We start from the raw sequence: 15876 nt of genomic DNA, 5'->3' as shown, positions 1-15876 counted from the left end.
CTGGGCCACCAGCTTCGGTAATCAGCTCATTTTCTTTGACGACCATTGATTACCTCTTCTGGATAGGCTATTCATGTCACATGGTAGAGCTAAGGGCCAATCGCAGGACAGTACCCCAGGAGTGCCCTTCTAGACAATGGGGGGAAAGAACTGGGCCAATAGCAGTTACCGCTCCTCCAGTCCAGGCTATGGGGAAAATTAGCTGTTGGAAAAAGTACTCAAATGTTTTACTTAAGTAAAAGTATCGTAAAAGTATCAATACTGCACTGTAGATGTAGATGGGAAGTAACGAAGTACAAATACTTTGTTACTGTAACAAAGTACTTTTTTCAGTACTTTGTACTTTACTGAGTAGTTATTTGTCTGAGTACTTTTTACTTTTATCCGTTACATTTTAACACAAGTATCTGTACTTTTACTCTGCTACATTTTCAAAACAGGCTCATTACTTTGGTTTTAATGGTATATAGCCTATTAATGTTGCGCCGGAGCATATCTGAATTATCTGATGCGCATCTGATAGGCACACACAGTCGCACGCACGCACACACACACACACAGGCACACACGCTCAGCAGCAGCAGCAAGCAAGTTCCCAAAAGTTCTTTTTTCGCCAACAGACAACTCTCTCTGCTTTCCTCTTACCTGCAGCCTGCAGGACATCCTCGACATGTTCCCAAATAAATAAGTCCTTATTTAAACAGTAGGCCTACACAGCTTCCAATTCCAAACACAGCCTTTGTGATCATTAATCCACCGGTACCACTGGATTAAGAATTGACGTCTTTTCTCTTTTTGTCTTTCCAGGTGTAGCCTATTACAACTCGTTAAGCCTCGTCCGAACGTTTTAAAGTGCACTGATCAATAAAGTGTAACATTGTAAGTCTCTGTAGAGAGGTTAAAACGAATCAAAACAACTTGAAGCAGTAACATGGGGTATTTTTTTGCTTTGCATATACTCGAAGGCATCAGACTAATGACATAAGGTACATTTCTCACCTTAAACAATGAAATGCAGACATGCACGTACTGCTATGTGTTTGAATAGGGAAACCTTATTTATTTATTTTAGCTTTTATTAAAAAATATTAAAATAAGATTTTGTTTGATAATATAAGTTTTGCCATAATCATGCAGCTTTATTACAATGACACAGCTATAACAGCAATGTTTAAAAATGTTATAGATTACAGTAGTAGACCTATAATATATAATTCTTTTTAAATTCATATTATTTTTGTATCCATAAGACAAAACGGACTCGAACCCCCTAGGACTTGGACTTGACTTGGACACTTTAGGTGGACTCGACTACAACACTATAGCACATTCTCACAATGACATCATAAACATATTAACTAGTATTGTAAGATTACTTTTTAAAATGACAGTAGGCTACCCCTTAGATGACAGTCCTACTTCAATATCAAAGAGATGCCACTTACAGCAATTCACAGCCGTCTACTGCAGATTTCATCCCACAATATAGTCAGTCAGTTATATGTTCACTTTGTCACGCTCATTCAAAGCATTATGGTAACATTAAACGTCCCCGCCTTTTTAACCCAAATGTGACCAGCTTATGTATTGACAATGTGTCAATTCTTGTTTAGTAATCTTCTCACCAATGGCTCTGTGTTTGTGAGAACACAGAAAATGGATGGATAGCATGGTGATATGGGGAGTGGCTCACAACACCAAGTGCAGTACATTTCCCTCTTGGCAGATGGGTCTCTCAGCTGGTGTTTCATGCCTTCCCTTCCCCACACTGAAATGCAGCAGACAAATGCATTTGCTCTCTTTCTGTCTGCCTGTTTCCCAGTGGAAGGGCAGAACTACTTTGTGGACACAGCGACATTTCTGTGATGTAATCCACAATGACGTGTGTCCCAATGAGTCATAGGCTATGTCCAGAGTGTTTGGTGATTCGCAGGCAGCTCATGCTTTTTCCTCAAAGGATTCGTGATTTCATTTCATTTTTTTCTGTTCCTGATAAGCAATCTTTATGTGACTAGACCAGCGGTTATAACTAGTGGTCCGGGGACCACCAGTGGTCCTTTAGGGGGTTCCAGGTGGTCCCCAACTAAATGAAGGAGAGTTGGTAACCAAATGGACCCTTATACTGTAGATCTTTAACTAGAGTGTAAAATTAAACCAAATGATTTGGTATCAATAGTTACGCTATCAATAGTTACATTATTTTGAAACACTTGCATTACTTAATTTAAAAGAAGTCTACTTAATTAGAGTATATAGAAGAATTGTTATTTTGATCAATGTTGGCCTGTACAGTACAGCATGGAATTGTGATCTCATCCAACGATAACAAAACCTTCTACCGTTTTGGTTATGAGAGGCTAAATCTCATCAAATGGTGGTCTGTGGCTCAACTGCTGAATAAATAATGGACCTTGATATGAACAGGGTTGAAAACCACTGGACTAGACCAACTGGTCTGGCATGTTATTAACCCTCCCCTGTAATTTTCTCCTTGACTGTACCGTGTGTTAGGCATACAGTATATTACAGGGACTCCTTGTAACTGCTATAACGGCCCCCTTGCAGATGAAGTGGGTGCCCTGTTGTCACACTGTAAGCCCCTTTCCCAGCCATGTCCTGATGTTTGTGTTTACACCAAAGCCAGTACCACAAGTCAACAGTGTCCCTTTTTTTGCTCCCAGCTGTGCATCATCCACACATTCCCTTTGTCACAGTGTGTCGACTCGTGTGAAGCACATTTGACAGACCATGCCATTATTTTGTGAATTTATTTAATTGTATTTTCTTTGGCCTACTCTAATCCTAACGGGAGAGGACATGCATGCTATGTATTATAATAATTGGACAGACGGGAGCGTTACTAACCCATCTGATGGAATTTGTAATCCTGCCTTCCCTGCTGCTGCTATGGTGATAAAATGTGAATTTATTTCCCCAGTATCATGGTTGTGACACTGCTGGTTGTTTAATGTCTGTGATCTGACGAAGCCGAGAAATGTCAGCATCAATGTTGTCAGGGCTCACAGTGTGAGTTCTATAAAGTCTAAATGCTGCTGAATAGCTTTTTACCTGTTGTTCTGTGGACAATATCATGCAGTTTAAAGCCTGAGCAGACGCCTGGGTGTTGTGGGCCAAAAATAGCAGATCTGTTCTGCAATCTTGCAGCCCCATCATGCTGTGCGACGCAACTAAGTATATCTCAGGTTTAAGGAATCGGATTAAATCGAAGCCAGAGAGATGAGGGTTTACACTGGCAGTTGAACAAAGAAAGTAACCAAAGAGATGTGGTGGTGTTTGTGTGACAGTACTAGATGTGCCGTTAAGCCAAATACACAACTCTGAAGTCTGCACGCACCCAGTTGGGTTCCTAATGTACAGTATGCATGATTATTATTATTATTTTCTTCTCAAGAAAGTTGCTGAGAGAGTTGTGAGAGAGCATGTTTCTCCAGCCCAGTCTCAACACGTTTCCCCAAAGAATCCCCATGGGCTTAGCCAACTCCCAAGTAACTAGGGCTGTCACATTATGACATTTTACATGACTTAATTGTCATTGAAATAATTGCGATTAACCATTTAATTGTGTTTTTATTGTTGACAATTACATTTCTGTTTTCGGCTTTTAGGCTTTGAAGTTCCACATGGCAGATATGACATGTAGTATTTGACAACTTTATACTTACTTACTTTATACTAAAAGAACATTGGTAGTGGAAATAGCTCACAACTCATCACAATGCGAACTTGTGAGCTTGTAGATCTGCTATTTCTGCTATTTATTTACACTAGAAGCTCGGCCGACCTGGCCAACTCGGGAACGATGTAAATAGGGAATGAATGCCCCGCCCTTTAATGCAAACCCCATTATACCTGTTGTCATAGGACCCGTTTTGACCATCTGTTTGCCTGTGTCTATTTATGCCCATATATGGAGATATCTGTATCTATCTGTCTGTCTGTCTGCGTCCATTTTATGTCCATACATGGAAATCTATGCAGATACAGTTCCGGGTCCATTTTATGCCCATATATGCCCATATATGGAGATATCTATCTATCTGCGTCCATTTTATGCCCATATATGGAGATATCCGTTTATCTGCGTCCATTTTATGCCCATATATGAGATCTCTGTCACTTTTTTGTTTCTTCTTTAAGCAGAATACGCAGCCTGCTTAAATCTGCATCATTCAAGTCGTCCCACGCTTTGTTGGTTGTCTTACATTATTTTTCTCTTTTATTTTCTTTTTCTTTTTTGGAGCGGGAGAGTTCAGCTTGAGTTTTTTTGGAGAACTTGTTTTTTGTCGGTGCTGTTGATTTAGCTTGTCTTATGTTTGTCTCCTCCGTCTGCATCTCAGCCAACCCAGATCTCGAGTTCTCGACTACTGATCCTTGTTCTCTTCAGCGAAAGCTGTACAGTCATTTAAATCTGCATCATCGATGTCCTCCCAGTCACACACTTTGTTGCTTGTCTTATGTTTGTCTCCTCCTCCATCTGCTGATGACATTCAATACGTAACCATGGCATTTTTTGTTGACTCAGATGTCAGAGCCTTTTATGAAGTGATGTCACAATGAGTCAGCGCTTGCGCCGATTTCCTCCGGAACAGCCTGATGTCAACAATCAGTTCCGCATAATATGGAGATTCCGAACGTTTCGCACCGGTTCGGGAAAACCGCGCATCGGGTCGGGTCGAGGCCTGGCACTGCACTCCGCGCCGCGACGGGGAACGCGCATGCCGAATCTAAAGCCAGTGGGACGAACGGTTCTCGAGATACGCGGATTACATACACACACACACAAGCACGCAGAGACTTCTCGCATTTATTGTAAGATGTTTGAAAATATATGAACATAGAATCGACAAAAACAAAACACTGCATTCACAGTTTTTATCATTTTGGTTTTAATCCCTCCAGGTTTCCCTGAGCTACATCCAGAATATGTCCACCATGGTGTACCCGCGGGAAGAGAAGCTGGAAAAGCTCTCCCAGGAGGAGATCATCTCAAACACCAAGCTGGTCATCCAGGGCCTGGAGGCCCTGAAGAACGAGCACAACTCCATCCTCCACAGCCTGCTGGAGACCATCAAGTGCCTGAAGAAGGACGAGGAGGCCAACCTGGTGCACGAGAAGTCCAACCTGCTGCGCAAGTCGGTGGAGATGATTGAGTTGGGGCTGGGGGAGGCACAGGTGAGCGGGTGTTATAACAGACCACTATGTGGAGGAGGTGTTGAGGCTATTTTATAGTCTCAGTGCATTTAGCTTCAACACAAATGGTGTATTTTCCGCGCACACACGTACAGTATTTATATGCCCCCAATACATAAAACAATACAAACAGAAGAAACCATGTAATGTTTGTTGAGCAACACTTGTCGAAAGGGTTGTGCAGCAAAGTATACATTACGTTTTGGAGAGTTTTAGCTCAAGAGCCCTGAGAATATTGTTGTTTCTTCATAATTTCCTCATTCTATATTGAGCTAGAACGGTGATCATGATTCATTCACTCAGTCAACTCTGTTTCCTCAACTCTTTCCACAAGTGTCTTTTCCCCGTAAACAGTTTGCCTCTCTGGCTAGTATTTTAATGCTGACCGTATCGTGTCCCCCCTCCTCCTCCCAGGTGATGATGGCTCTGTCCAACCACCTGAACGCGGTGGAGTCTGAGAAGCAGAAGCTGCGGGCCCAGGTGAGGAGGCTGTGCCAGGAAAACCAGTGGCTGCGAGACGAGCTGGCCAACACGCAGCAGAAGCTGCAGAAGAGCGAGCAGAGCGTGGCCCAGCTAGAGGAGGAGAAGAAGCACCTAGAGTTCATGAACCAGCTCAAGAAGTACGATGAGGACGTCTCGCCCACCGTGAGTAACTTAACAACCTTTAATCTCCTAAATCAATTGTTCTCAAACTTTCAAATGGTTCATTTGTGCCAGGGACGTCCAGAAGCAAAGATAATGAGTTAAAAGTGTTTGATTTAATAACATTTATTCTATATTGCCTATTTTTACACAAAGTGACCATCCTAAATAATATATCATCTTATCAGATATGATATGTCTATTACTGTAGGTTTGAGTTTGAATTGATCAGATTTGGTTTTCTGAATGACGAATAAACAATGCTTGTGTGAGTCTTTATGCCTTTTCCGGCATTTAATTTCAGCTCGAGTGCACTTTTCTGTGCAGTGCTTAGATTGCAGGTCTCTGCTGTAATGGGATTCTTTAAAAAAAAGTGATCATTTTCATTTTTTCCCTGCTCTCAGGAAAGCATCGTGTTTGAATTGATTTGATTTCAGTGTTTTCAGATAACGTCTGCGTCGATATGGTAATGGCTTTTCACTTGACACTGGCAGGAAGTGATAAGTAGCTGTTTATTAAAAACTGCAAAGAGAAGCGCTGTTTTTATATCGAAGTTTTAATCAGCTTGGAGCATTGCACAAGGCAAGCCTCACTTTACCCCGATTTGTTTCTGAGGGAGAGCAAACCGTAGTGGAAATAAAAACGTATGCGATAAGCGCAGATGTTTGTAGCAAGAAGAGGAAATGGCCTGTTCCAGGAATGAGCCTTGTGGGTTCAGGTCACCATTGATCTGGTGTCGAAGATGACTCCCTCGATACTCTGACCTTATCTTTAGTCACTGAAAGAGGCTGTAATGGCTTGTATAGATGGATGTTTGCTTGACTGATTAACTCAGCAGGGAGACATCCAGCCAAAAGCTATGGGGACTGTGGTGTTTACCAGGCAGCCCAATTAAGAAAATAATGAATTCAATTAATACATACATACAAGTCTTCATTATTTCTTTGTGTTGAGCAGCAGGATGGCTTAGAGATGGTTAGAGATGAGTATACCACGTCTTGACATGACCTTTTTTGTAGTAAATTTGATTTGACTAATAAGAAGAAATTTTCGTATTATAACCAAAGAACAAGACATGTCATTGATACAAATTACACACTCAGGCTGTGTAAGCAAACATTTCCCAATAACCGATCTTTACTGGACACAGCCGTTCATTTTGTATATCTGACCAACAAATTATTTATTTTTTAAAGAATGAAGATTATTCTTGAAAGAATGAAGATAGAGGTTGAGGCTCTATCTTCATTTGATCTCCTGACAAAAGCTCATATGTGTCTAATACACGCTCAATTTACACAGCAGTTAAAATGATTTGCTCAATTTACACAGCAGTTAAAATGATATATACCTACTACATATAATTGCTATAATTGACCACCGCCCAGAGTGGGGGAGGGAAATGACCCCTGTGTGAATATGGTCAATATTCTGTAGATCTCTCTCCATGGTCCTTGGTCCTGGGCGTCTGTTTGTGTGAAGGTCTAATGTGTGATTTGTGGTGTGCTCTATCAGCAGGAAGAGAAGGACGGGGAAACACCCAAGGACTCCCTGGATGACCTGTTCCCCAATGACGAAGAGGAGCACGGACAAGGCAGTAAGAACCAAGCACCCATTTATGGGTCCCTTTATTTTTTGGTTTAATATTATTTCAAAACCTTAAAAAGAAAAAAAAGGCAAGGGAATTTCTTACTAACAACACATTCAATGATTTCAGTGATAAATTAAAATAAATTGAAGACATTTCATAAATTAGAAAACGAATGTTTAAGAAGTAGTCGCGCCATGTTGTGAGCTTGTAGATGTAGGCTATTTGCACTAGTTTGGGTCCCGGGCAAATGTTTAATTTCTCTTTTGGGTCTTGAGCTAAAACGTTTGGGAACCAGTGATCTACACCTCTCATCACTGTTGGGACTTTTCTTTTTCTTTATTGTGCTTGAAGAGTCTAGCTTCAAAGTGAGAGATTTCATGCATTGCGATGGGGTTGAAAATAACTCTGGTAAATAAATAAACCTCAGACCACATTATCTATATGATGCTGAATGATAAATATCTATTTTCACAAATTGGAAATGTATGTTCCACTTAGTTTTCATCCTGTCTTCCCCATTTTGAGCATGTCAAATTCCATTTCATAAATATGGAAAATATCAGATTTACAAGCTCACAACATGTTGCGATGTGACGCGACGTGTTGTGAGCTGCTGCAATATAATTAGACCAGTGTCTCCCCTGTGTACGTTCTCCCCTCATACACTGGCCTTTAATTGGTCCCCTCTCTCCGTCCCCACAGTGCAACACCAGCACAACAGTGCAGCGGTGGCGGCCGCACAGCAGGGAGGCTATGAGATCCCGGCCCGCCTGAGGACCCTGCACAACCTGGTGATCCAGTACGCCTCCCAGGGCAGGTACGAGGTGGCCGTGCCCCTGTGCAAGCAGGCCCTGGAGGACCTGGAGAAGACCTCTGGACACGACCACCCGGACGTGGCCACCATGCTCAACATCCTGGCCTTGGTCTACAGGTCAGAACGTCATAGCTAATCTAAAGCTTCACCTGTGTTATTTTACCCTTTATTATGGCATGGTTTTGGTTATAAGGAGGCTAGACTTCGATAACTGTGTGTGTGTGTGTGTGTGTGTGTGTGTGTGTGTGTGTGTGTGTCTTGTGTTGTAGAGGAGTGCATTGGCACTGCCCTCAGGATTCAATTCGATTACGATTCACCATGTTTCGATTTGATGCATCACACTTTTCATCAGTCAATTCAAGCCATCAGATATTCTGAAACTGTCACCTTGACATAAATGTCTTAAAATAAAATCTATAAATGGTTGCTGCATTATTATTTAATAATGGTCAAGTCAAGAGGGCTCAGATCAGGCTGAAACCTTGAATTTGGTGTCGTACATCACAGACTACTGACATCCCAGGCCTGCCACGTGGAATGGGGGATCCACATGGGAGCTGTGTATGTCATGAGGCGCTGACATCTTATAACCCTGTCTTATCGTGTTTTTCTTTGCAGGGATCAGAACAAATACAAAGAGGCCGCCCACCTGCTCAACGACGCTCTGTCCATCCGTGAGAAAACCCTGGGCAAAGACCACCCTGCCGTAAGTTTCACCACGTCGGCCGTGAAAACATCCGCTACGTGTTGAGAGAGCGAGAGAGCAAATAGATTATGCATCAGGGGCTTGTTGGCTCAGAAAGAAGCAATAACTGAGAAATCTTCTTTATTCTTCTGTCCCTGTCAGTCTGGCTGTATTTCATCCTTTTTTTATTGGAGTATGGATTTTTGACCAACCTTCCCCCTCAGTCTTTACAGGCATGACAGTAATCAATCACAGCTACTCAGTTCCCCCTAGCAAAATCCATCCAAAACAAGTGACGGATCGGAGACGCATGTTAAGATATGACGTCCCTGACGTTTGTCAAGGGATCAATAACAGATGTAATGCTGCGGCGCCAGTGGATGACTGTGGTGAACCAAAAGGAAGCAATTAAAGCACACTTCTAGTCCCTGCAACACTCAGGGCTTTGCCCTCTGCTTTCTTGATATCTTTATGCTCCGTTCCTCAAGACAGAATCATGGGAGGAAAAACGACACAGGCTCCCACCATCTCTTAATACCTAGCCTGGAAACCAGACAAATCAATACCAGCCCCTTAGTCATTTCCCCATTCAGGAAGACCATGTACAGGAATCCTGTTATAAATTAGCCAGTATTTAATTGTATGATTCGTCATCAACATTGTACAAACTATGTAGTGATCGACAAACTGCCAGAAATTAAATTGAAGAAGGAAAGCGTGAAAGCACTGATTGTAGCAAATCTACGTGTTTCTGTTTTTCTCTTTGTGTTTGACTGTCGTCCGTTAACTCATTCTGTGCCAATGACTGCTTATGACGTTTTTTTTTCAATAGCCCTGTGTGCCAATGACGGCTTATGACGGTTTTTGTGTTTTTTACATATAAAAAAAAAAAAAAAAATCTTTTTTTTTTTTTTTTTTTTCTAAAGATGTCATAATGACCTGAGATCAGAGAGATGCTTTTCTCTGTTTGTGTGTTCGCTCCCTCGTTTAGCTGATTGAGAAAATGTGTGTTCATGTGTGTCCATTCTAGTGGATGGACACTTTTTTTCATTCAAACAGCTCTATCTCTGGAACCATTTGTCCGATTGCCAAAATTCTTTTTGCCACTGAATCACAACAACTGTGTCTGTTTCTGTGGGGAAAAAAATTATAAAAAAAAATCTTTTTTTTTCATTGCATAGTAAAGAAAAACATACAAAATCTCGGCACAGCTACCTTGGAGCCATTTTGGCATCTGGCACAGAATGAGTTATGCATACTTTTGGTCTCCAGGTTGCTGCTACTTTGAACAACCTGGCCGTGCTTTACGGGAAGAGAGGGAAGTACAAGGAGGCTGAGCCACTGTGCAAGCGGGCCCTGGAGATCAGAGAGAAGGTACAGCTGTAACATTACTCCTATCTAGACCTCACCATAGCTGTCCACCATGTTCCTATCTAGACCTCATATCTGAGGACTTGGAACAGTCATGCCATTGCGATAACATGGTGAACATTTATCTCTTTGTGATAACATACTTGGCTATAAAATAACTTCAGATAGCTACGTGTACGTGTATGTCCACAGCGAAATATAAACATTTTAATACTTAACTATACTACCAGTAAGACTCCCTAATCGGGAGATAAGCGACCAACGGTCGCTTATCTCCACAAATAGGCCAAAAAATTTGTTTTACCAATTATCAAGACATACGGGCAGTTGACAGTTTGCCATGGTTACTCATTGAAGTTGAATCTCCATATATGGAGATAACCTACGCATCACACTAAGTCTGACCTCACCAGCCCATATTTGGGCATGAGCAACTTATGTCTCCATATATGGAGATATGATGACATCACACAGTCCTCAGCCGATGATGTGGCGTGATGTCATACAATACACAAACGAGCCCTACAGTATAAAGGGGCAATTCTTGCCAGGAAAGAAGCATTTCTTCGACTCAGACCTTATCGCCAGGGTTGGCTTATAGCAGCTGTCGGTAGATAATGCCGGTCTTATATACTCATTGAAGTTGAATCTCCATATATGGAGATAACCTACGCATCACACTAAGTCTGACCTCACCAGCCCATATTTGGGCATGAGCAACTTATGTCTCCATATATGGAGATATGATGACATCACACAGTCCTCAGCCATCAGCCATGCCCTTTTATGCCCATATATGGAGATATCATCTGTCTGTCACTTCTATGTCCAAATATGGAGTTCTGTGTCAGCCATTCCCACATCTATCTATACTACAAGGGGACAAATACTCATATTTGTTGATTATTTTGGTTTCTATGGTTACCAGATAAAGATATTTCACTTTGCACAATTTGTTGATTTTTAGTTGCTATGGTTACTTGATAAAGGCCTTTCACTCGTTTGTTGATATTTTGCCACACATGATCTCCAAATTTGGGCATGGTGCACAGTCACAGTGACATCATAGCTAGTGACATCACCAGCAGCGAAGCTAGCAGTGTGATGTCATACTGATGCAGAGATATGAGCAGGGCAAAGGTGTGACGTGTGACCGACCGACCGACCGACCGACCGACCGACGGACGGACGGCCGGTGGAGGTTTTCATAGTAAACTGCTCCCTGACGGTCGCAACAACCTCCACCTCTCACGTCATACGGGTAGCCATAGTTACACCTGGAATGTTGAATCTCCATATATGGAGATAACCTACTCATCACACAAAGTCTGACCTCACCAGCCCATACTTGGGCATGGACGACTTATATCTCCATATACGGAGATGGCCATATATGGAGATACGATGACATCACAGAGTCCACAGCTGATGATGTGGCGTGATGTCATACAATAAACAAACAAGCCCTATATACTGATGCGATACGATGACATCACAGAGTCCACAGCTGATGATGTGGCGTGATGTCATACAATAAACAAACAAGCCCTATATACTGATGCGGAGATATGAGCAGGGCAAAGGTGTGACGTGTGACGTGTGACCGACCGACGGACGGACGGCCGGTGGAGGTTTTCATAGTAAACTGCTCCCTGACGGTCGCAATAAAAATGGTAATACTGTAAAACCCATCACATTTTGAAGTTGTAGACTTTATATACTGTATGTGTAAATAAAATAAATAAATAAATAAAAAGATATATAGATAGATAGATAGATAGATAGATAGAGACAAAAAAAGTGGTAAATTATATTCATGGAATGTCACTGAGAGCCGTTTTTACACTGGGTTTCTATAAAAAGGGGACAGACCGAATTAGGTTCTTAAAATTGTCTGTGAAGTTCCTCCCGGGGGCTGTTCTGTGTCTCAGAGGAATTCTAGGGTTTAATTGAGAGCAAAACGAATGCTAGCCATAGGGAGTGTGCAGGCGAGGAACTGTGGAGATGGGGGTGGATGGATGGAGTACAGAGCTCAGCCTGATAAATGGTACAGGATCTATGCACCTCAAAGCCCTCTTCAGTACAGCATCCATTGATCAGTGGAGCTTTGTTAATCTCCTCTCGGCCTTGAGTGCATGCGTAGCAGACAGACTTCCTGCCTGATGAAAGCAGCATGGGGAGATGGGAGCTGGAGATTGGCACATGTAAAAGCAAGAGACGGGGTCCCCACGGTCATGAAATTCCTGGAAATTGGAGAAAACATTTTCCAGTCCTGGAAAAGGTTTGAAATGGAAAACATATTTGGTTATGCATTGGTTTTGGCTATTTACTTTGTTAATAAAAAAACCTTTTCCAAAACATGTATAAATAATAAAATATGTAACAACAGTATTTTTTCGCTGAACCGGCTGTGTGATAGCAGCCTAATATACTGGAAGTGACAAAAAGAACAGATCTACAAGCTCACAATGTGCAGCAGCGTGATGTGTAGTTAGCTTGTAGATCTGTTTCTTTGTCATATTAGACCAACATGTGCAGTGCAACCCAACCTCAAGTTATGAAATTAGCTTCCAAGAGTCACTCTTGAAAGGGTTAATGACAAAAGATAAACACAAACTACTAGGATGTATAAAACCTACTCGACTGAAAATTGTGGAGGGGGCAATTTGCCCTATGATTCCAGCAGCCTTTTACAATGTCTGGTCATATTGTGCCATTTTATTTTTTTCATCCCTGCAGATGTCTAACTAGGGCTGTCACGATATGACATTTTACATGACGATTAATTGTCACTCAAATAATTGGCGATTAACGATTTAATTGTGTATTTGTCGTTGATAATTACATTTCTGTTTGGCTTTTAGGCTTTGAAGTTGCATAATGGTAGATATGACACATAACCTAAATATACAAATACATTACTGACATATTTGACAACTTACTACTTAAAAAATAACATTGATAGTGGAAATAGCCGATCTACAAGCTCACAACGTGTCGCATTGTAAGCTTGTAGATCTGCTATTTACACTATTTCTGACATTTTTCAACGCGTTGTGAGCTTGTAGATCGGCTATTTCCACTATTTCTGACATTTTTCAACATTCACGATTATGACTATGAGACAATAATTGCGATAATGTCAAATAATCACGATTAGACGATTATGTAATAATTGTGACAGCCCTATGTCTAACACTGTGTGCGCTTCTCCCCTCAGGTGCTGGGGAAGGACCACCCAGACGTGGCCAAGCAGCTCAACAACCTGGCTCTGCTGTGTCAGAACCAGGGCAAGTATGAGGAGGTGGAGTACTACTACTGCAGGGCCCTGGAGATCTACGAGTGCAGGCTGGGCCCCGATGACCCCAACGTGGCCAAAACAAAGAACAACCTGGTGAGATCTATGTCTGCACTACTTTTACTGACACATTAGCCACTTTTATCCCCCTAAATGGATGTATTTATCAGGTACTGTAGCACAGTGTAGGGGGACGGTAAGCGGGCCATCATGTGACACCACACCGCTTAAAACCCAGGACGTTGTGTAAGATGTGTGCACTTTGGAGCGAAGACGTATCCTCTGTTGAACTATAATTTTACAGAGGCCAACCGTGTGTGTGTGTGTGTGTGTGTGTGTGTGTGTGTGTGTGTGTGTGTGTGTGTGTGTGTGTGTGTGTGTGTGTGTGTGTGTGTGTGTGTGTGTGTGTGTGTGTGTGTGTGTGTGTGTGTGTGTGTGTGTGTGTGTGTGTGTGTGTGTGTGTGTGTGTGTGCCACCCGCTTAGCTTGATCACTGCAGAAATGTTGACTGTCTTTTCACTATCAGCATTTTTATTTGAACATGTTTTGTTCAATCCCTGAAAGGCAGAGGAGCCTCTAAGTGCTCAGAAAGATGTCTCAAGGTGTTTGTCTCTTATGCTCACTTTGGCATGATAGGCATTGATGGAAGATATTCAGAATTGATCGAAGATATTGCCTCAAACCGAGTGTGCAGAAGAAGGAAAAACAACATAGCTTGTTGCGTACAAGGACAGGACTTTGTTTTGACAGACTATCTCTGAAAGCGCTCTAAACTCCTGGCTCCCATCTGCTAATCTGACTAACGATAGAGACTCAAAGGAGACATTAAGGGTAGGCACAGTGGTACCACAACATCATTTGTCATGTGCCATAAACTGGACAGGAAGTCATATTGTTGAAGGATTGTCCCATTGTCCTTGTGGATGGGAAATTTCATTGGGCCTATTAAAAAAATAAATTATGAAAATAAAACATGAAGTGCTTTCTCTCATCTCTTGGTCTTCTCCTTCCCCACAGGCATCCTGCTTTCTCAAACAGGGGAAATACAAGGAGGCTGAGATTCTGTACAAAGAGATTTTGACCCGTGCCCACGAGAAAGAGTTTGGATCGGTTGATGGTAAGGCCTCATAATGGACCGAGCATATCGAATGGCTGCACATCGCGATGACATTGCCGGGGGTGGGGTGTGTTTTTATAAATGGAATGAAGGCATGATCAGTAGCCAAGGCTCAACGGAAGACTCAACTTATTTGTGTACAAGTGAAAACGTGTTCTTTTCCTTGAGGGTTAATTCAGCTATTTGACGAACAACCCTACAGAGAATAGATGATGTTGCTTTTGATGTGTCATGTTGACTACAAATGGAGGGAAAGGTACTTGAACCGTTCTGATGCTCAGCTGAGCAAAACAAAATGCCTTCCAACATAGTTTAAGCTTTTATTTCCAGTGATCAGCTCTCTTGAGAGCGAAACTGCTCTTTCCACTGTTTCACCCAGGTACCGTCCCTTGCACGTTACTGTACTGGCACTGTGTGTTATCACACACAGTGCCATGTGCAGTGTGCACTCCGCCTGATGCGTGTTCTCATTTGGTAGCATTGGCGACCTATCTAGCAAAAAGGTGTTTATTTTAATCTGGCGTGCACTGCCGCGCCCCGTAAAACCACACCCACCTGGGTGAAACGCCGTGGAAAGAGGGGGTTTCCCTCTTGAGTGAGACCAAGTGCTTGTTGTTTTTTTATTGTAATTTTTGCAACTTGTTGGTTTAACAGATGACAATAACATTATCCTTCCCTGAGTGATTCATTGACCCTATAGTCACTGATATGGGCTCACTGTAATCTGTTAAATATGGTTTACATTTTGTGTTTGATGTCCATGAGTTCCAACTGTATGTTTGAAAAAATCTATATGCCAAGTAATGAGTGCCTTATCTTTATCTTGCCTTACACTTACCTTAAGTGTATTGAAGTATTAATCAATGCATTATAATAAATTATGTTTTACACCAATGATTCTGTTGTTCTGACGTTGTAAAAAGTAAATGCATAACATCTAAATAGTATGGAACTGTAGAACACAATGGGACTTAATTAAGATTTTGACCACTATGTTCAATTCATGTCATCGTAATCGTCTGCTTTGAATAATAAGCCAGTAACAATAATACAAGCCCAGGTTAAAGCCAAAACATTAATTAAAGGTTGAAATGGATGAGGGGGAAAGATAGGTTGTTATCAACCTTAACAGCTGGAGAATTATGGAC

At 41.9% G+C, this 15876-nt stretch overlaps 1 protein-coding gene across 3 annotated transcripts in view; it reads left to right on the top strand.

Annotated features, from left to right (window-relative positions):
- The window catches only part of klc1b (kinesin light chain 1b), a 38487-nt gene that overhangs the window by 7374 nt on the left and 15237 nt on the right, over positions 1 to 15876 (top strand). For 2 of the 3 annotated variants that reach the window (XM_080741137.1, XM_080741139.1), the window contains exons 2-9: positions 4921 to 5193; positions 5626 to 5856; positions 7369 to 7450; positions 8147 to 8375; positions 8877 to 8964; positions 10216 to 10317; positions 13535 to 13708; positions 14629 to 14728. In XM_080741137.1, the coding sequence (XP_080597263.1) occupies positions 4945 to 5193; positions 5626 to 5856; positions 7369 to 7450; positions 8147 to 8375; positions 8877 to 8964; positions 10216 to 10317; positions 13535 to 13708; positions 14629 to 14728 (1255 nt within the window). In that variant the 5' untranslated portion in view covers positions 4921 to 4944. The remainder of the gene's footprint in view (positions 1 to 4920; positions 5194 to 5625; positions 5857 to 7368; positions 7451 to 8146; positions 8376 to 8876; positions 8965 to 10215; positions 10318 to 13534; positions 13709 to 14628; positions 14729 to 15876) is intronic. The other variant, XM_080741138.1, reaches the window with a different exon arrangement.

This window comes from Nannobrachium achirus (genome assembly GCF_963921795.1).
Source record: "Nannobrachium achirus genome assembly, chromosome: 13".
NCBI lineage: Eukaryota > Metazoa > Chordata > Actinopteri > Myctophiformes > Myctophidae > Nannobrachium > Nannobrachium achirus.
The sequence above is the reverse complement of the archived record's forward strand: the minus strand, read 5'-3'. Positions and strand labels throughout refer to the sequence as shown.